General features: G+C 39.4%; 1 protein-coding gene across 2 annotated transcripts in view; it reads left to right on the top strand.

The window, feature by feature from the left end:
- The first annotated feature begins 1,628 nt into the window (after nucleotides 1–1,628).
- Nucleotides 1,629–22,347, top strand: part of Dnajc1 (DnaJ heat shock protein family (Hsp40) member C1) — a 189,502-nt gene continuing 168,783 nt past the window's right edge. The window contains exon 1 of one of the 2 annotated variants that reach the window (XM_050152683.1): nucleotides 1,629–2,142. In XM_050152683.1, the coding sequence (XP_050008640.1) occupies nucleotides 1,936–2,142 (207 nt within the window). In that variant the 5' untranslated portion in view covers nucleotides 1,629–1,935. The remainder of the gene's footprint in view (nucleotides 2,143–22,347) is intronic. The other variant, XM_050152685.1, reaches the window with a different exon arrangement.

The following is a 22,347-nucleotide window of genomic DNA, read 5'->3' as shown; positions in this document are numbered from 1 at the left end:
GTAAGCGCACCTTGGGGTGCTTACACACATTATTAGAAATGGGCTAAATTAATATGTGAGAATTAGCCTAGAAGAGGCTAGATAGAAATGGGCCAAGCAGTCTTTAAATGAATACAGTTTGTGTGTTGTTATTTCGGGCATAAGCTAGCAGGCGGCTGGGGTGCTGGGGACGCAGCCCCGCCGTTCCTATTTCAACAAGTATTTATTTCTGTGTAACCTAATTTATCTTTTTATTTCTTTTAGCATTCATGTACTTGGTGTCATATCTAAGGAATCATTGGTTCCCTAAAGGCCACTAATATTTTTTCCTGTTTTTGCTTACAAGAGTTTTAAATTTTTAACATTAACGTTTAGGTCTATTATTCATTTTGAGTGGTTATTTATTTATTTATTTATTTTTTGCATCTGTTTTTGTCATGTCTTACACTTAAAATCAACCACATATCCCAGAGCTTTACACAAAATTCCCATAGACAACACAGATGCTTAGTTTCCACTAAAATGGAAATTAGACAAGTAGGGGGTCTGATATCATTCCCACAGTCCTAGAGGAGCTAGGTTGTGGTTGGGATGCAGTTATTAAGACTCAGTCAACTTCTAGTTTCTTTCTGTTCATGATTCCTCTGAACTTTTGATCAAGAACCAGAAAGGTGTCCACCTCCTTGGCCTTTATGTGAATAAGGATTCAAATAACTTCAGCAGTAATTGTGAAAGTCGAGGGTGTGCTGAATAGTGTCCATGTATAAATAAAAAAGGATGGATTTTGGTAATACCTTTTGTTGTTGCCATATTATTTTGACACTGCACATACTGAATAAGCAACGTTAGCCCTAATTTAGGGACTTGGTAAATGTGAGGGTCTCGAGTGCTGGGATTAAAAGCGTATGCCACCAATGCCCGGCTAAGATGAGGGTCCCCAACACAGGTCCTGATTGGGAACATAACTCAGGTCCTTTGCAAGATTAAGAAGCTGTTTTCGTGACTGAGTCAACTCTAGTTCCCAAATTAGCTTTACTAAAAGGAGGTATACAAACTTAAGATTTAAAAAAATATCTTAAATTTTATTTATGTGTTTGCTTGCTTGAATTTATGTGTATATGTATGCAGGATCCTGCAAAGGCCAGAAGAGGGCTACAGATCTCCTGATTTATTTACATGACATATACCCGCCAATCTTAACTCATAATCAGAAGTACAGTTTTTTTCTTGGTTAAATTCCTTTTTGTTTTTCTCAACAAATACACTGTAGTGGATCTGTGTGTTTTAGTCAATGGTTCAATTCATCCCATCTTTACTGATCAAATAATAAAATGCACGGGAGCAGAAGCCCTAATCAATACATTGATCTTGAAATATGCATTTAATGATCAATACTTAGGAGGGCAAGATGGAAAGCACCGGGAGGAAAACCTACGGGTAGGCGTTCCGGGCCCTGGAGGTCTGTAATTGTCCAAGCCTCTTAGCTAGACCAGAAACACGTGCAGTTACTATATGCGCCAGCCACGAAAAGGCTGATCTTCAGGGCAGGGATCCACAGCGCCCGGCGTTCCTACTTCCGGCCCCGGCCCCGCCCCACAGTTGCTAGGAGACGTGATGTCACCGGAAGCGAGGCCTGGGATAGGCTGAGGCCTGGGGAAGCCTCTCCCACACGGCAGCCTGGGTGCCGGCGCTTGCTCGCCAGCTGTTCCTAGGCCCGGGCCGAGGAGCTGGGAAGGGAGCCGGGGGTGCGACCGGTCACCGCTCGCGCGGGCCCGGCCTGTCGTCCTTCCGCGTCTCCTGCTGCTCCCGTCGGGCGGGCAGCCTGGCTAGCAGCTTCCGGGCGGTTGCCCGCGCTCCTGACTGACAGGCGCCGTCCCCGCAGCCCGCGCCCCCCGCCACGTCCCCGTTCTCGGCCGGCGCGCGGCGTGGCTGCCCCCGACCTCAGAGCCGTGCGCGATGTGGGTTCCAGACTTCGGCCCCGCGCGGCTTCCCCAGCGTCGGCGCCCCGGGCCGCTGTCGTCCGTTTCGCCGCTGTGGCCGCTGCTGCTCTTGCTGCTGGCGGCCGTGGGGCCGGTGCGCGCCTGGGAGAGCGGAGACCTGGAGTTGTTCGACTTGGTGGAGGAGGTGCAGCTCAACTTCTACGAGTTCCTCGGGGTGCAGCAGGTAAGCGCGCGGGCCGCCGGGCCGGACCTCGTCGCTCAGCCTGGTCCACTTGAGAGCCAGCGCTTTCCCAGCCCCTCACCCTCGCGCCCACTTCGGAACTTCTGGTCTCAGTGCCAGACTGGACGGTGCCACCAGCCTGGGAGTGCCGATACCTTGGCGTTGGCTCTCTGGAGACCGTCCTTTCCCCACCCCCAAAGACTGTGCTGGAGGTAGAAGAGAGGTGTGGGTAGACCATTTTTACACTGACTCCCTCTCAAGTGTGACACAGTAACTATGTGTCACCCCAAATTGTCATCTTCCCACTAAAACGTATTTTTACTTCATCTGCCTCCCTCCCTCGGTTTTTTTTTTTTTCTGGGAAGAGAGAATGTGTTTTGCCCAGCGTCTGTTAGCAGTTTTGCCTTTTTTTTTTTTTTTTTTTTTGCACTGTATTTCGTAATCATTATAGTCTGCTACTTAGTATCCGTGTTCCATTTAGAAATCTGGAAGAATCTGTAGCCTCCTCTCCTTAGAGGAGAATCGGTGAAGCCTTCAGGGCTTGAGGTATTTGGGGTGCTGTTGGGAGAGGAGCCCAGGATAGTCTGTGTATTCGTCTTTGCCTCTCTATGCCTAGCTATTCTGGTTTTAGCTTGGATCTTTACCTTGCAATTGAGTGAGTTATCCAGGATCTACCTGAAACAGTGAACAGAAAAAATAGACATGCCACTTCATGGTTATGGAATGAAAGGCAGAATTTCCCAAGATCTGATTGTGTGAAGTTCTTCACACAAAACATAACTTGTGGAACTTTAAAAAAAGAAAAAGGCACACAACAGGATTAGCTAGGAAACGGACCTTTTCCTACAGGCTATGAAATAATAAGCTTTCAAAGGAAGTTAAAGTGAGTTATTTAATAGAAATTTAACTTTCAATCATTGCATTTTGATTTCATGATTGTATATAAAATTATTGAGTATAAAATTGCCATGGAACTGAACTTAACAGTTCTCATTTTTTTTATATGAGTTCTAAATATTTCACATTGCAGATATCCCCCCCCCCCCCCCAGACAGTTTCTCTGTGTAACAGCCAGGCTGTCCAGGAACTCATGCTGTAGACCATGCTGGCCTTGAACTCAGAGATTCACCTGTCTTTTCATCCCAAGGGCCCCCAGCCAACATCTCAAATTCTTTTTTTTTTTTTGGTTTTTCGAGACAGGGTTTCTCTGTGGCTTTGGAGCCTGTCCTGGAACTAGCTCTGTAGACCAGGCTGGTCTCAAACTCATAGAGATCCGCCTGTTCTCTGCCTCCTGAGTGGCGCACGCCTTTAATCCCATCTCAAATTCTTAATCACAAATGGTTTTGTGGTAACTAAAGTTACCTGGTGCCACTTCCTTCTCACAGAGAAAAAATATGCCTCATTTCCAAAGCAAATGATAATGTAGTGTATGTATCAGTAATTGGTGAAAATGTAAGTTTGAAGACTCTGTTTTTAGTTTTATTTTTTGTTTTGCTTTGTTTTTGTTTTTCCAGACAGGTTTTCTCTGTGTAGTTCTGGCTGTCCTAGAACTCAGAGATCCTCCTGCCTCTGCCTCCTCTGCTTAATTGCTGCTTAATCTGTTCTTATCTGCTGGGATTAAAGACCAGTGCCACCACCACCTGCCTGGGTTTCTGGGTTTTGGTTTTTGAGACAGGATCATGTAGCTCAGGCTATCCTCTAAACCTTTATTCTCCAGCCTCAGGCTTCTCTTGAGTGTTGAGATTATAGGCTTTTCCCACCACATCAAGCCAGAAGATTCATTTTACTTTTTAATTTTTTTAAAAAAATAATTTAGGTATAACAGGAAATAACTCCTTTTATGCATTTTTCATTTATTTGTTTGTTTTTTATTTTATTTACTTACTTAGGTTACTTAGCTACTTATCCCCACCCCCAAGGTTTCTCACTGTGCTGTACTGGCTTGCCTGGAACTTAGGAGGTAGGCTGGGCTAGTCTCAAACTCACAGATACTCATCCACCTGCCTCGAGGACTACTGGAATTGAAGGCACTTGCCACTCCATCTGGCCTAGTCCCTTTCATTTCGGTGTGTGCCTATCTCTGTTAATGTGCTTACACCTTTTATTTATTTATTTTTTTTTTGTAGTATCACATCACAGTGCTGCTCTAGGTTTTTTGTTTGTTTTAATGTTTATGAGTGTTTTGCCTGCATGTGTGTCTGTGTATCATATTTGTGCCTTGTGCCCACAGAGGCCAGAATAGGGCATCTGATCCCTGGGACTGGAATTACAGACAGTTGTGGGCTGCCATGTGGCTGTTGGGAGCCAAACATGGGGCCTTCGTAAGAGCAGCTAGTGCTCTTAACCACTGAGTAGTCTCTCTAACACCAGGAATAATCAGTATCACATGTATGTATGTATGTATGTATGTATGTATGTATGTATGTATGTATGTGTGCATGCATGGCAAACATGGAAATCAGAGGACAGCTCTTGGGAGTTGGTGTTCTCTTTCCATGAGGGTCCCAGGGATTAAATTTAGTCAAGTTTGACAGCAGATATTTTTAGCTACTGAGACATCTTGCTAGCTTAAGACTCATTTTAATATTGAGAATACTTGTTTGAGTACTCATTAAGATTGGTTAAATTCTGCAGCTAATGAAGAGTTTTATATATAACTGTTCTGGCTAGTATTTTTTTCAACTTGGCACAAGCTAGAGCCCTCTGTAAAGAGAGAATCTCAATTGAGAAAATGCCTGGATCAGTTTGGTCTGTGGGCAGGTCTTTTGGCAAGTCTTTGGGAGAATGTTCCTGACTAAATAATTGTTATGGGAGGGCCCAGCCCAATGTGTGTGGTACCACTCTTGGGCAGGTGGTCCTGAGTTATATAAAAAGCAAGGCAAGCAAGTCAGTAAACAGCATGCCTGCAAAGTCTCTGCTTCATTTCCTGCCTTGACTTCTTTTAAAGATGGACTGTGGCTTGGAAACATAAGCCAAAAAAAACCCCTTTCTTCCTTAAGTTTATTTTACCAGTGTTCTACCACAGCAACAGAAAGCAAAGTAGGTCAATAGCCAATAAAGAAAATCTTGGCGGTACTTTTGAATTGTTTATAAAAATTAAGCTTCCTTAAGAGAATACAGAGGCAGGCAGCGGTGGCACATGCCCTTAGTCCCAGTACTAGGGAGGCAGAAGCAGGCGGATCTCAGAGTTTGAGGCCAGCCTGGTCTACAAAGTGAGTTCCTGAACAGCCAGAGCCATTACACAGAGAAACCCTGTCCCAAAACAAAACAACAACAAAAAACCCCCAAAACCAAAACCCACAAAAATCAAAAAACAGAGAGAGAGAGAGAGAGAGAGAGAGAGAAGAGAAGAGAAGAGAAGAGAAGAGAAGAGAAGAGAAGAGAAGGAATACCGAGACTTCAGCAGTAGTGATTTCAAACTTGGATTATCTGCTGGTTGGACAGATGGTTAAGATTACTTACTGTTGCCGGGCGGTGGTGGCGCACGCCTTTAATCCCAGCACTCGGGAGGCAGAGGCAGGCGGATCTCTGTGAGTTCGAGACCAGCCTGGTCTACAAGAGCTAGTGCCAGGACAGGCTCCAAAACCACAGAGAAACCCTGTCTCGAAAAACCAAAAAAAAAAAAAAAAAAAAGATTACTTACTGTTTTTGCAAAGGAATGGAGTTCTCTTCCTAGTACCTGTGTTTTTTAGCTCACAACTGCCTGCAATTCAGTTGTAGGGGATCTGACAGTCTGTTATGGCCTCTGTGGGTACTGTAATCATATGTACAAATCTATACACACATACACATATTTTAAAAAGATTAGATTATCTAATCTAGCATTATCTGTGCACTGTTGTGGTTTGTGATCTCATGCTGTGAATTAGTATGAACAACTAGAGACCTTAACTTTGTAAAGAAAGATGGGATAATATGTATAGATAATTGAGAAAATTTGGAAAGAATCCAGAAAATTGTTTTAATCTGTATTTCTGTGTTTAGCTCTATCAAAGTATAAAAGAAAGCTAAAAGAAACTTTATTCTATTGACACAGAAAAATAGATTGGACAATTCTTTGCTCTGAATCTTAACTTTCTTGGAAGACTTTCCAGGGGTCAGATAGTTGGTAGATATAAATTTAACCTGTTTAAAGTTTAATTCAAGCAAGAGCCAAACAATCTTTCGTTGACCCATAGCTGCTGGGAGCAGAACAGTAGAAAGACTACTGTTCATTCAGTGGAGATTTGTTTGGTGTTTACTGGCTCCTAAACATAAAGGTTTTAGCCTCGTTTAGATTAATAGTTTAGTGGGGTAAGTACACAAATAGCAAAAGATAGCAGATGGACAGAGAAATTAGAAGACATAAAGCATTAATTCCATTCATAAGGACTCTGCCCTTATAATCTATCAATTGTAATATAGGTCTTAGTACTTACCACTGTTGGGATTGGTTTTCAACATACTAATTTTAGAAGGACTCAATTATATTTTATTATATCATAATATTAATATATAAATAATTAAATTATTATTTCATATAATATATTATGAAATATATTGATGTATTAAAATTAATAATTGCGTTGAGATATCAGTAATATACAACATATATTAATATGATATACGGTTAATATATCTATTATTATTATATATCTATATATTATTATAGATATACGATGATATATCTAACTCATATTATAGCATAATGGAGGAACATTCAGCATGGTTGACAAGCAAGCATAGTGGGCAAGCAGTCAAGGAAGAAAGTAAGTACACAGGCCTCGACAGGAGTTTATTGAGTGTTTGAAGGAGTAACAAAGCAGCCAGTATGGCTGGAGCAGAGTGATGGAGATTAGTAATAGGAGATACGATCCAAGTCGTAAGTGGTAAGGACAGATTATACAGAGACTTACAGGCCATTATAAGGATTTTGACTTTTATTTATAATTACATTAGGGAGTGGATATTGACTAGATGTAAGTGTCTTTGTGTGAAGAATAGTTATAAGGCATTAGTTACTTAGAGAAATAATGGTAATGTAGAATGAAGCATAGGCCTGGGTGATAGCAGTGAGTTTAGTATAAAGTGATTAGATTCTGGATCTAATTTGATCATAAACTGACAGTGTTTCACTCAGATGCTATGCTAGCTAATTGTTTGTTTGTTTGTTTTCCCAAACTTGACATAGACTTAAGTCATCTGAAAAGAAGGACCTTCATTTGAGAAAATGCATCTACCAAACTAGCCTGTATGCAAGTCTTTGGTACATTTTCTTGATAAGTGATTAACACAAGAGGGCTCAGCCTACTGTGGAGGGTGCCACTCCTGGGCAGGTGGTAATGGGTTGTATAAGGAAGCAGGCTGAGTAAGCCATAGGAAGAAAGCCAGTGAGCAGTGTTCCTCCACAGCCTCTGCTTCAGTTCCTGCCTTGAGTTCCGTTCTAACTTCTCTTCATAATGGAATATAAGCTTTAAACACAGACTTTCCTCCCTAAGTTGCTTTTGGCCATGGTCTTTATCACAACAATAGGAAAGCAAACTACAACAGATGGTTTAACAGAAGAGAGATTGAAGACAGTTCTAAAGATTAAGGAGGCAGTTAACAATTGTAGAAGCCTGGATGAGGACTCTGGTTGGTTTTTGGTCACACTAAATTTGCCATTTCTGTTAAACACAGTAAGGCTGGCATGTAGGCATTTAATCTGGAGTTTAGACAGAAAATTTTGATCTAGATATGAACTAGTTCTTGGTACTTAGAAGGTATCTTGAAACCACATAACTAGATGAGTTCACCCAAAAGAATGAATCTAAAAGATAAAGAAAGAGGTCAGGGAACTAAGCCAGAAAGATGGTGATCAGAGAGATGCAGAACTAGTGAGGTAGATAGGAAAGTACCAGCCAAAGAAAGGTGATGTCTTCCAAGTCAAGTAGAGGAAATATCTCAGAGAGGAGGAAATGATCAGATGAGCAAAATGATGAAGATTAAATAAGACGGGCTCTGAAATTGGCCGGACTTAACACTTTAGGTCATTGGTTACCTCAACAAGACCTATTTCAGTGAACTGGTGGGTTCAGGAAAGAAGACAGAAAAAAATTGGGCAACAGAAATTAGATCACACCTTTTGTCTTTTCAGTTCTTTCCTAAGCTGTGAAGTTGCAATTACATGGCTTTTTAGACAGCTTTAAGAGTTAACCTTATTTTTTTTAGAAAGGTAGATTGTATAGATACCTGTAAGACACTTCAGTATATACTGAATGAAATAATCATATAAATATTACAAAAAAAAGTAAGTTACAATTCCCCAAACAAGTGTTTTCTTGATAGTTTTTACTCAACAATAGGTTACACTTATATAATGGCTTTTTAAGGCCCTAATAGAGCAAAGGATTATCTATGTATTTCAAGATGTTCCAGAAATTTAGGAAGGGACTTCAGATGTCTTTGGGAGAGGGTGAGTTTAGATGGCCTATCAGTAGTTCAGCTTGTTCTTAGAATGCTTTTTAATTGTTCATAGGGCACTCCGATATGACTATTGCATCTTTCCAGAGAAGAGTCAGGTCTGGAAAGTTGAACACAGTGCGGGGAGGAGAACATGCTGTTGAAAATCTTAAGTCTAACTTAAATTCTAGATCTTTACATAATATTTGTATTTTATTGGAGAGCTCCTTGGACTCCCTTATTTATCATGGAATCAGTGACAGCTCCAGTTTTTCCCTTCCTTTCATTTTTGTGATTATCTTGTGGGACCATGACTTCCCTTATACAACATTTTTGTAGAGTATTACAGCTAAGAATAAATAGTTTTTACTTTAAAAATCTGCAAATATTCTCTAATAGCTTCTTTAGTAATAAGTATGCCATATATTCTTTTTGTGCCTAGCTGTGTCCTCTATTTTCTGGATGGGAAAGAAGAATCATTAATTGGCCTTCTTAAACCCTAACACGGCCCTTTTTTAAAAGATGAAGGTACCTCTTATAGTTTACTGGTGAATCTGCATTGTAGTTCTCAGTTATATCTAATTATTCGTTTTGTGAAATCCAGTGCTCTTGTGATGCCAGTATATAGTTCAATCTTTAAGCATTTATTTCCTTTTAAATTTGTTGTGTAATTAGTCTCCTTTTTATTATGATCTTAAATTATTTCTTAATTTGGAGAAAGGGAGATATGCAAATTCTAATATGGTAGATCACCCTCCAACCATATTTCTTATGTTGACATATTGTGTATAGACTTAGAGATGGATAAATATCTGTCCAATTATATACAGCTTTGAATCAGATTTGATTATTAGAGTTAGTTTATTTTTCTTGTGTACAAAAGGTTTAGTGTAGCTTAGTGAGAATTGCTTAAGCACATTTTATAGAGAAAGGCAAGTTTGTTGTGAAAGTTTTACCACATAAAAATCTAGAGCTGATAGAACAGAAACTTCTGGTGTTTGGAATCTTTTCAGTACCAATCAGTAGAACACTCAGCTTCCATAGACAATATTTTACATTGAATTGGGAAAGTAAAATTGGCGTCTCTGGGCCCAGTTACTGATAGAGGTCTATTCTAACCTTACCTAGTGACCAATTACTGATAGAGGTCAATTCTAACCTTACCTAGTGACTAGTGTGGCCCATTTTAAAATGGTACTTTTCTCATGGTTCAGAGTAAAGTAGATTATAGGATGGAAGTAAGAGTAGATATTTGGTTTGACGGTTAGTGAGAGGAGGAGAGTATTCATGGCAGTTAAAAGTAACAAGTACTTTTATAAGACGCCTGTTACCAATCTTAAAGTGGGTTCCCAGATTTGTTAGATTTTCTATCCGTGAAGGAATCGTTGTGTGAGTCATTACTAACATACTTTATAAGTATTTCCTAAGACAGGTGTTATTGGGCATATTTGCGTGGTGATGATGCCAGTGAATTTTCTGTTCAATTAAAGCTACTCTAAAGCCTTTCTTGAATCATGTGAACAAATAAAGGAACGGAGTTAGAGTGAAGGGAGACTTCTAGTTATGGAAAGTAGGACCTTGGACCCTGTTATAACAAAGCTGTAGTCAATATACCTTGCAGAAATCAATATTGTCAGTAAAGCATTTAATTGTGAAAGGTGAGTCCTATACAAATGAATGTAAAATATTTTCACTGTTTTTTGAATAACATTATATCTCACTTTAAGAGCAGAATATCTGTGTTTTATGGTATTACACTTTCTGGTGGAGATGGGGGTCTGACCATGAGGACTTAAATTAGAAATTTAATCTAGAATTTGTGTTTTCTTCTTTATCTTATTGGATACTAAATTAAGTAAAGTTAGCATCCATTTATTTTTTCAATAAGTATTCAATAAGTATTTACCACCACCCAGTAGCTGGGATCTCATATGTGATCAGATTATTGCAAAAGCAAGGGCAAGCTGCATTCTGCTCTTTGCTTATAAAATGTGCATAAAACAGTATGCCTTATTATTAAATGGGTGCCTATTCTAATAGTTGCTAGTACAGCAGTAGCCATTAGGCTGTGTGCAGTCAGGAATAGAATTTGAGTTGTTTAATTTTAAACTGAGTCTAAGATGAAGAATAAAATCAAGGGCATACAGTACTCAAATGCGACTGAGAACAAAAAATTCTACAAGATAGTAATTTCTTTAGTTAAACAAATTCAGGAATACATATAACTGCTGATTATAAAAAGCACAAGAATTTTATGCCAGATTTTTTTTTTTTTTGGTTTTTCGAGAAAAGCTATGTGGTATTATCTGTGAGGTGTATTGTGAACATTAATTAAGTTGAGACCAGAAGGAAGAGCATCACCATTGCCATTTACTGAACCAGAGAGAAGTATGAGGGTTTAAAGGTATGCTGCCTAAGAAAGATAGAAACTTTTTTATTTCTAGCCAGTGCTTTAGAACTTGATTAATACCACTGAAAAAAGTAAGGTTTGAGAGGGTGTTCCATGATTATTTGCATTTGTATATTACCAAGAAACCTCTGAATTTTAGAAATTTAGAAGTTGCCAATTTTATCAGCAGTTATTTTCAGTGATCACACTTTTATTGAAAAGATTAGTGTTAATTGGGCTGTGGTGGTACATGCCTTTAATCCCAGCACTCAGGAGGCAGAGACAGGCATATCTCTGTGAGTTCCAGAGGCACCTAGTCTACAAGGAGAGTTCTAAGACAGCCAGGACTACACAGAGAAACCCTGCCTCGAAAAGCTAAACAAATCAATATTACTATTTATTTGGGGTATGATGACACATAACTGTAATTCCAGTACTTGGGAAACAGAAATAGGAGAATTCTTTCAAATTTAGGACCAACATGGTCTACACTGTTCCTGGCTGTCTAAGGCTGCATAGAAAACCCTGTTTCTGAAGGAAAAGGAATTACTATTTATTTATACTTATATTTTTTGGCTTTTAAGTGGTGTTTGTGTCAATAGTGGTGGCTTGAGTTGATTTATGGGAGTTAAGGGACAGTAAGACTAATGTAGGAAAGTCAGGAATTGTGACTTTGCTTGTAGTTAATTATATCTACATTATTTTGTATGGATCTTTTAGCTACACTAAGGCTTGAGATTGTGATTTTATTTGCAGCTGGTTATATCTTATTTTTTTATGGCTCTTTTAACCACAGTGGAAGTAGTCTTCCTGGTTTAAGTAAAGATTTGATGATGTGCATGCGACTATGATGTTGTAATTTTCATAGTAATTCTGGGGAATTAATGTGACTTTTGGTATCACACTGTTAGAAGTATTTTACCTTTAATTTAGGTTGATCTTGTGAAAAGCTTCAGCTTTCAACAGTACTGACATTTAAAAAAAATTAGCAAAACTTATGGTTTTGAATTGTCTTTAAAGCCTATAGTACAGAATTCTTCACATTATCTTTAAGTTGATTTGACTTTTTACAATAGCTAATAGTCATTTGGAGTTAAATTTGGTTATGAACTTAAGTTGGCAAGCTCTGAAAAAATAGTTTATGTTGATGAAGAGATCTGAATGTAGAACAAGTACTCTATCAGCAAGGTGTATCCTCAGCCCCTTGTCAATTTATTTTCAAGGCAGGTGTGGTAGACCACACCTGTAATTCCAGCAATTAGGACCACCAGTTCAAAACCAGCCTGCCTTACCTGGAAAGGTCAAGGCCATCTTGAGCTGAACCAAAACTTCATCTCAAACAAGAGAAATAATTAGCTGCACCCAGTAGTAGAGTACTTGTCTAGCAAGTGCAAGACCTTATAAGGCAAAAGAATGTATTGGAGTAACTAACCTTTGGGGAGAAGTATGAAAAAAATGTAAAATACAAATATTAAAAATAATGGAGTAATATCTCCATCTTGTGGTCTTTTTCGGATATTGCCATTAAAAATGTTGCGGGGTTGTATTTTCACAACTGTAGGCATAAGTAAGAATACAGTGTAAGACAGGTAAAAAGAGTTAGGGATTTCCTGCATATTCTGCAGAAACCTTAAACTGGGCTTCCCATGAATTCACCGAATATGAGAGTACTGAGATAGTGCTTGTATTGAGGCAGTGAGTGCTATCCACCCTCAGGCTGCCCTACATGTTTACTTCAGTGTGTCTTACATTACACATAAGCCTGCTGGGAACACCTTGGTATATGTGTAGTTCTGGCAGCATAAAAGTCTCCTTCAGATTGAGCTTATCAAAACTTTTTGTAAGCTAAAGGGCCTCATTTGACTGTCCTAAAAATAAAAAGCATTAACATGAGCCTGGGAATCAAGCCAAAGGAAGAGCCAAAGATTTTACGTCAATGTTATTCAGTTTCTTATATTTTTGGTTGTGAGCCCAGCCTTTAATGGCTGAGCCATCTCTCCAGCTCTGTTATTCAGTTTCTTGATTATTTATCTTAGCAGAATGCTGACTAAATGTTATCAATCTGCAGTAACTCAGAGGAATACAATTCAGCCACAGATAAGGAATGTATGCACTTAATTTTTGGAAAAAAATTGTGTGTATACTGAGTATGTACAGACTTTGTCATTTCTTAAGTGATACAATATAACAACTATATGGCATTTGCATTGTGTACAGTATTATAATTCGTTTCAAAATGATTTAACTATTTTTTTTTTGAAGATTTATTTGTATTCTATGTGTAATGAGTGTTTTTAGGCTTGTATGTCTGGGTATTGCATGTGTGCTTGGTATCTGTGGAGACCAGAAGAAGGTGTGAGATCCTCTGGAACGAAGAGTTATAACTGGTTGTGAATTGCTATGTGGATGCTGAGAACAAAACCCAGGTCTTCTGTGAGAGCAGTAAGTGCTCTTCAGAGCCGAGTGCTGTCTTCAACCCTTCTAGAGAAGGGTCATTTCATGTAAAGTACTTGAGCACCCCTAAATTCTGAGATCTCCAGGGGTCCTGGAACCAATATGAAAAACTCTTTGTGTTCTACTGATCCATTTTCATTTACTTTATGAATAGACAAATGAGTTTGTATCATATAAAATATACAGATTTTGAGTAACCTAAAGTAATGTTTTATGCACTAGGAGAGAAGAAATATTCTACTTCCAAATTGGACCCTCCTGATTTCTGACAAATGGTAGAGAATAGTACTTTGTGACAGATACCAGCAACAGATGTAATTTAGAAAAGAATAAAAGATATAAACATGAAATTAACTTTAGTAGTATATTTAATTTAAATCTATATATCAAAAATATTCAACATTTTGGGTTTTATTTGTAGCTCTATGGATTGAATCCAATCTCTTGCACATGCTAGGTAAGTGTTCTACTACTTAGACAACCTCCCTTTGTAAACACACATCTTTTGAAATAGAGTTTTGCTGTGCAGCTCAGGCTGGCCTTTATCTTACCATTGAAGTCATGCTAACTTTGAACTGGTGATCCTGAGTCCTGAGATTATAGGTATGGGCCACCATGGTTCTAACTGTAGCAACACACACACACACACACACACACACACACACACACACCTTTATTTACAAGATATTTCAGAGGTTAGCATTTTGTATTAGATTTTAAAATATGATGTATATTTTACATTTATACTTCCAGCACACTTCCTTTCTGATACTAAATTTTATTGAAAATACTTTATCTGTGTTGTGATTTCTTAAAATGTACAGGTGATAATGTAAATCACAAACTCAAATTGTTCTAAGCATATTTGAAGTTTGAGTAGAATGCTGTTAAATTTAAGTACAAATTAAAACTAAAATTTTAGTTTCTCAGTTCTAGCACATTTCAAGTGCTCACCTGTGGATAGTGGATAACACATGTTAGATAACATAGCCTTTGAGAATTGCAATTTCTGTGTGTTTAGATATAGTTAAACATTTTGGGTAGATTACTAATTAACAAGTTTGTAGTTTCCTTTTTTTTTTTTTTAACTGTGTGTATGTGTGCGCGTGTGCGTCTGTCTATCTGGCAACCATGTGCTTGGAAGTCAGAGGGCAGCTTTGAGGAATGGGTTCTCTCCTTCCACCATGTGTTCTAGGAATTGAACACAAGTTGTCAGGCTTGAGAGCTACCTTTTACCTGCTGAGCCATCACACCAGCCCCAGTGTGAAGGGAGTTTTGTTTGCTTGTTTTAGGATTGTTCCATTTATGCTTGACATCATCTTCCTAATTTAGTTATTTGTACATTTTTGTGCATGCTTTGTTCTCTAAAAGTTTGGGTGGTATAATTCATGCTGTTCTTCTAGGAACAATGGTTATCTACACTTCTATGAACAGACCTGTTTGATTAGGGTGATTTTAAGTAATGTTTGATTTAAATTGATCGTTTGCTTTTGCTTTCTCACCTGTTATATTTTATGATTCTGTAAAAATTTTTTTGTATTCTTTGAGTGTGTGTGTGTGTGTGTGCGTGTGCGTGTGTGTGTGTGTGGTGGGGGAAACGTTCGTGACTCTGTGTGTGTAGGGTGCATGTGGAGGGCAGAGGTTGGTGTAGAGTGTCTTCCACAAGACTTACTGTCTAGCCTATCCACAGAAGCAGAGACCTTCAGTTGAACTTAAGAGTTTGCAGACTTGACCAGTCTTGCTAGCCAGCTTGCTGTAGGGATCCCCTGTGTCTCCCTTCCAAGTGCTGGGATTATAAGTAGGCAGCCACATCTGCCCTGGCATTATTTACATAGGTGTTAGGAATGCAAACTGTAGTTTCATGCCCATGTGGCACATCCTTTACCCCTTGAGCATCTCCCAGCCCTCATTCTGTGTACCAAGAATTACCAGGGTTTATACTTTGAAATTTTAACTTATTTATTCTATCACTCAACCAATCTTATACATTGGTAGCTATTAAATATGCACTATATTCCCTGTTGTCACTTATTTTGATTATTAAAATGTCCTTAATTGTATGTTTTTCGAAGGAGATGTCTGGATGTAGTTAATTTTGTGCCAGTCTTTTAGCTCTTTGCAATATCAATGAGTAGTTCTGTGGCCATTCTGGTGTAGTGGTTGCCTATGCCATCTCCTTGTATCTTCCAATGAATACTGCTTTCCTCTGCTCTACATTAGTAATCACTCATTCTTTCCTTACCTTTTATAATTTCATAAGCAGCCAATGAAAAGAAGCGTATCTTAATTAGACACTTTTTTTTTCTTTCTTTATTTATTTATTAAATATTTCAGTCTCTTCCCCACCTCCGCCTCCCCTTTCCCTCCCCCTCCCCCAATCCGTTCCCCCCCCCTCTTCAGCCCAAAGAGCAATCAGGGCTCTCCGTCCCGTGGGAAGTCCGAGGAAAGCCCTCCTCCATCCAGGTCTCGTAAGGTGAGCATCCAAACTGCCTAGGCTCCCACAAAGCCACTACATGCAGTAGGATCAAAGACCCATTGCCACTGTTCTTGATGTCTCAGTAGTCCTCATTGTCCGCTATGTTCAGTGAGACCGGTTTTAACCCAGGCTTTTTCAGACCCAGGTCAGCTGGCCTTGGTGAGTTCCCGATAGAGCATCTCCATTGTCTCAGTGTGTGGGTGCACCCCTCGCGGTCCTGAGTTCCTTGCTCATGTTCGCTCTCCTTCTGCTCCTGATTTGGACCTTGAGATTTCAGTCCGGTGCTCCAATGTGGGTCTCTGTCTCTGTCTCCTTTCATCGCCTGATGAAGGTTAATATTCAGGAGGATGCCTATATGTTTTTCTTTGGGTTCTCCTTCTTCTTTAGCTTCTCTAAGAACCCGAATTGTAGGCTCAATGTCCTTTATTTATGGCTAGAAACCAAATATGAGTGAGAACATCCCATGTTCCTCTTTTTGGGTCTGGCTTACCTCACTCAGGATAGTGTTTTCTATTTCCATCCATTTGCCTGCAAACTTCAAGAAGTCCTTGTTTTTTACTGCTGAGTAGTACTCTAATATGTATATATTCCATACTTTCTTCATCCATTCTTCAATTGAGGGGCATCTAGGTTGTTTCCAGGTTCTGGCTATTACAAACAATGCTGCTATGAACATAGTAGAGCATATATTTTTGTTGCATGATAAGGCCTCTCTTGGGTATATTCCCAAGAGTGGTATTGCTGGGTCCATGGGTAGGTTGATCCCAAATTTTCTGAGAAACCGCCACACTGCTTTCCAGAGTGGTTGTACAAGTTTGCATTCCCACCAGCAATGGATAAGTGTACCCCTTTCTCCACAACCTCTCCAGCATAGGCTATCATTGGTGTTTTTGATTTTAGCCATTCTGACAGGTGTAAGATGGTATCTTAAAGTTGTCTTGATTTGCATTTCCCTGATCGCTAAGGAAGTTGAGCATGACCTTAGGTGTCTTTTGGCCATTTGAACTTCTTCTGTTGAGAGATCTCTGTTCAGCTCAGTGCCCCATTTTATAATTGGGTTGATTAGCCTTTTACAGTCTAGTTTCTTAAGTTCTTTATATATTTTGGAGATCAGACCTTTGTCAGTTGCGGGGTTGGTGAAGATCTTCTCCCAGTCAGTGGGTTGCCTTTCTGTCTTAGCGACAGTGTCCTTTGCTTTACAGAAGCTTCTCAGTCTCATGAGGTCCCATTTATTCAATGAGGCCCTTACTGTCTGTGCTGCTGATGTTATACGTAGGAAGCGGTCTCCTGTGCCCACTTGTTGTAGTGTAGTTCCCACTTTCTCTCCTATCAGGTTCAGTGTGTTCAGACTGATATTGAGGTCTTTAATCCACTTGGACTTGAGTTTTGTGCATGGTGACAGACATGGATCTATTTTCATTTTTGTACAGATTGAAATCCAGTTTTGCCAGCACAATTTGTTGAAGATGCTCTCTTTTTTCCATTGTATAGTTTTAGCTCCTTTATCGAAAATCAGTTGCTCATAGGTTTGTGGATTAAAGTCAGGGTCTTCTATACGGTTCCATTGGTCGACTTCTCTGTTTTTATGCCAATACCAAGCTGTTTTTAATACTGTAGCTCTGTAATAGAGTTTGAAGTCAGGGATGGTAATGCCTCCAGACGTTCCTTTATTGTATAAGATTGTTTTGGCTATCCTGGGTTTTTTATTTTTCCATATAAAGTTGATTATTGTCTTCTCCAGATCTGTGAAGAATTTTGATGGGATTTTGATGGGGATTGCATTGAATCTATATATTGCTTTTGGAAGAATTGCCATTTTTACTATGTTGATCCTCCCAATCCAAGAGCAAGGGAGATCCTTCCATTTTCTGGTGTCTTCTTCTATTTCGTTCTTCAAAGTCTTAAAGTTCTTGTCATATAGATCTTTCACTTCCTTGGTCAGGGTTACCCCAAGATATTTTATGCTCTTTGTGGCTATCATGAAAGGTGATGCTTCTCTGATTTCCCTCTCTGTTTCCTTATCCTTACTGTATAGGAAGGCAACTGATTTTTTCGAGTTGATCTTGTATCCTGCCACATTACTGAAGGTGTTTATCAGCTGTAGGAGTTCTTTGGTAGAGTTTTTGGGGTCGCTTATGTATACTATCATATCATCTGCAAATAACGAAAGCTTAACTTCTTCCTTTCCAATACGAATCCCTTTGATCCCCTTATGTTGTCTTATTGCTATTGCTAGAACTTCAAGCACTATATTGAAGAGGTATGGAGAGAGTGGACATCCTTGTCTTGTTCCTGATTTTAGTGGGATGGCTTTGAGTTTTTCTCCGTTTAATTTAATGTTAGCTGTCGGTTTGCTGTAAATAGCTTTTATTATATTTAGGTATGACCCTTGTATCCCTAGTCTCTCCAATACCTTTATCATAAAGGGGTGTTGGATTTTGTCGAATGCTTTTTCAGCATCTAATGAAATGATCATATGGTTTTTTTCTTTCATTTTATTTATATGGTGGATTACATTGATAGATTTGCGTATGTTGAACCAGCCCTGCATCTCTGGGATGAAGCCTACTTGATCATAATGGATAATTTTTCTAATGTGTTCTTGAATTCGGTTTGCCAGTATTTTATTAAGAATTTTTGCGTCGATATTCATGAGTGAGATAGGCCTGTAGTTCTCTTTCTTGGTTGGGTCTTTGTGTGGTTTTGGTATCAGGGTAACTGTAGCTTCATAAAAGGAATTTGGCAATGACTTTTCTGTTTCTATACTGTGAAATACATTAAGGAGAATAGGTATTAGCTCTTCTTGGAAGTTCTGGTAGAATTCTGCATTGAAACCATCTGGTCCTGGGCTTTTTTTAGAGGGCAGATTTTTGATAACTGCTTCAAGTTCTTCGCGACTAACAGGTCTATTTAGATCTTTCACCTGGTCTTGGTTTAGCTTTGGTATATGGTACTTATCTAAAAAGATGTCCATTTCTTTTGTATTTTCCAGTTTTGTGGCATACAGGCTCCTGTAGTAAGATCTAATGATTCTCTGAATTTCCTCTGTGTCTGTGGTTATGTCCCCCTTTTCATTTCTGATCTTATTTATTTGCGTGTTCTCCCTCTGTTGTTTAATTAGTTTGGATAGGGGTTTGTCTATCTTGTTGATTTTCTCCAAGAACCAACTTTTTGTTTCATTGATTCTTTGGACTGTTTTCTGTGTTTCTATTTTGTTGATTTCTGCCCTCAGTTTGATTATTTCCAGTCTTCTACTCCTTCTGGGCACATCTGCTTCTTTTTTTTCTAAAGCTTTCAGGTGTGCTGTTAAGTCCCCAATGTATGCTTTCTCCGTTTTCTTTAAGTGGGCACTTAGTGCTATGAACTTTCCTCTTAGCACTGCTTTCATCGTGTCCCATAGGTTTGAGTATGTTGTCTCTTTATTTTCATTAAATTCAAGGAAGACTTTAATTTCCTTCTTAATTTCTTCCTTCACCCAGGTGTGGTTCAGTAGTTGATTGTTCAGTTTCCATGAGTTTGTCGGCTTTCTGGGGGCAGCATTGTTGTTGCCTTCTAACTTTAATCCGTGGTGATCTGATAAGACACAGGTGGACACTGATATTCTTTTGTATCTGTGGAGGCTTCCTTTGTTTCCGAGTATATGGTCAATTTTTGAGAAGGTTCCATGAGCTGCAGAGAAGAAGGTATATTCTTTCCTATTTGGGTGGAGTGTTCTATAGATGTCTGTTAAGTCCATTTGTTTCATTACCTCCAGTAATTCTCTTAATTCTCTATTAGGTTTCTGTCTGATTGACCTGTCCATTGGAGAGAGAGGTGTGTTGAAGTCTCCTACTATTAGTGTGTGTGGTTTGATGTCTGCCTTGAGTTCTAGTAATATTTCTTTTATATAAGTGGGTGCTTTTATATTAGGGGCATAGATATTCAGAATTGAGATGTCATCCTGATGAATTGTTCCTGTTATGAGTATAAAGTGTCCTTCTCGATCTCTTCTGATTGATTTTAGTTTGAAGTCCGTTTTGTTGGAAATTAGTACGGCCACACCTGCTTTTTTCTTAGGACCATTTGCTTGAAAGACCTTTTCCCAACCTTTTACTCTGAGTAGATGCCTGTCTTTGTGGTTGAGATGTGTTTCTTGCAAACAGCAGAATGTTGGATCCTGTTTTCGTATCCAATCTCTTAGCCTGTGCCTTTTTATAGGTGAATTGAGACCATTAATATTAAGTGATATTAATGACCAATTGTTGTTTACTCCGGTTATTCTTATTGTTTTTTTGGTAGTAGAGTTTGTGTGTGTGTCCCTTCTTTGAGTTGTGCTGGTGAAGGTTCACTAGATGCCTGAGTTATTGTAGTCAGTGTTGGCATTGTTGGATTCCTTGGGTTGCGATTTTCCTTCTATTACTTTCTGTAGAGCTGGATTTGTGGCTACGTATTGTTTAAATTTGTTCTTATCCTGGAATGTCTTGTTTTCTCCATTGATAGTGAACACTAGCTTGGCAGGGTACAGAAGTTTGGGTTTGCATCCATGGTCTCTTAGCTTTTGAAGTACCTCTATCCAGGACCTTCTGGCTTTCATGGTTTCCATAGAGAAGTCAGGTGTAATTCTGATCGGTTTACCTTTATAGGTTACTTGGCCTTTTTCCTTTGCAGCTCTTAATATTCTTTCTTTAACCTGTCTATTTTGTGTTTTGATTATTATATGGCGAGGGGAAGTTTTTCTTTGATCCAGTCTGTTTGGTGTTCTGTATGCTTCTTGAATATTCAAGGGGATAACTTTCTTTATGTTGGGAAAGTTTTCTTCCATAATTTTGTTAAAAATATTTTCTGGGCCTTCGAGCTGTGATTCTTCTCCTTCTTCTATTCCTATAATTCTTAGGTTTGGTCTTTTTATTGTGTCCCATATTTCTTGAATGTTTTGTGATGAGAATTTGTTGGCTTTGCTGTTTTCTTTGATCAGTGCATTTATTTTCTCTATGGTGTCCTCAGCATCTGAGATTCTTTCTTCTATCTCTTGTAGTCTATTGATTATGCTTGTTTCTGTAGACTCTGCTCGTTGGCCTAGATTTTCCATATCCAGCTGTTCTTCCCTTTGTGTTCTCTTCCTTGCTTCCCTTTCAGTTTTCAATTCTTGCACTGTTTCCATTACCTGTTTGATCGTTTTTTCTTGGTTTCCCAGGGTCTCATGTACATATTTACTTAATTCTTCGAACTTTTTGTTATTCTTCTCATCCATTTCTATAAGGGTGTTTATTACATATTTTTTAAGGGATTCTATTGCTTTCATAAAGTCAATTTTTTCCACTTCTTCTGTGTTAGGGTGTTCAAATCTTTCTGTTGTAAGATCTTTGGGATCTGGTGTTTTCATGTTGTTTTTCTGATTAATGGGTGATGTTCTGCCTTGGCGCCTGCCCATCTCCTCCTTTCAATGCTATCTAATTGGTCTTTTAAAATCAGATCAGGTTTCTCTGCTGGCCAGAGGCTTCTCTTACTAATTGCCCTCGCTCTGTTTCCTGGCTCCTGCTGGGGGCCAAGAACCCTCTCACCCCTAAGAAGGGTTTTCCGGAACCGGTCCCGGCTCCCCGTTTGCCAGGGCCCTCGCCAACCAAAGGCCTACCTCTTTGATTTAATTGTAGTGGGGCGATCTGCTCTCGGTGTTGCCGCTGGTCCCTGCCGCCTGCGACCTCTGCCGCTGCGCTGGTCCCCTCCAGTCTCGGCGGCAGCCGTCGTTGCCTGCCTGCGCCTCCCAGCTCCGTCTGCCGGCGCGGGCGCCTCCCAGCTCCGTCTGCCGGCGCGGGCGCCTCCCAGCTCCGTCTGCCGGCGCGGGCGCCTCCCAGCTCCGTCTGCCGGCGCGGGCGCCTCCCAGCTCCGTCTCAATTAGACACTTTTTTACATCTACCTAGCTACTGTTGTTTCAAAACCTCATACAAGAAAGAACTTACACAAGAGTCTGAGATGGTAAAGGTGCTTTAGTGAAGGGTTGTACACTCATCGGTATAGGGACAACACAAATTGGACTCAGTGGCAGCTAGCTAGCTAGCTAGATATTTGGGAGGGGACATAGGGACTAGATCTAGAGAGTTAGAGAAAATAATAGGGATAAATATGATTAAAATATATTGTATGTATGTATGAAATTCTCAAATAATTAATGCATTCTCAAAAATTATCTTAAAAATACTTCAGTTTGGGGGAAAACCAAGTATAAAACCAATTTAAAGATCTGACACTAGAATTCTGAGGTTGGAAAAGACCTCACCAGTGTCTATACCCTTGTAGAGGAATCTTCTGTAGCACACCCAAGATGGATGGTTATACAGCCTGCTTGATTACATCTAAAAGGATTAGAAGACATTTTTGCATAATAATGCTCCATACGTTTATTTTTTTAAAATTGTTTTTATTGAGCTATATATTTTTCTCCACGCCCCTGCTTTTCTCTTCCCTACGCATTCTGCCCTCTCCCATGGTCCCC

This window comes from Alexandromys fortis, unplaced genomic scaffold, assembly GCF_014885135.2.
Source record: "Alexandromys fortis isolate MF-2015 unplaced genomic scaffold, M_Fortis_MF-2015_v1.1 scaffold_54, whole genome shotgun sequence".
Lineage (NCBI taxonomy): Eukaryota > Metazoa > Chordata > Mammalia > Rodentia > Cricetidae > Alexandromys > Alexandromys fortis.
This window is presented reverse-complemented; position numbering and strand designations above follow the sequence as displayed.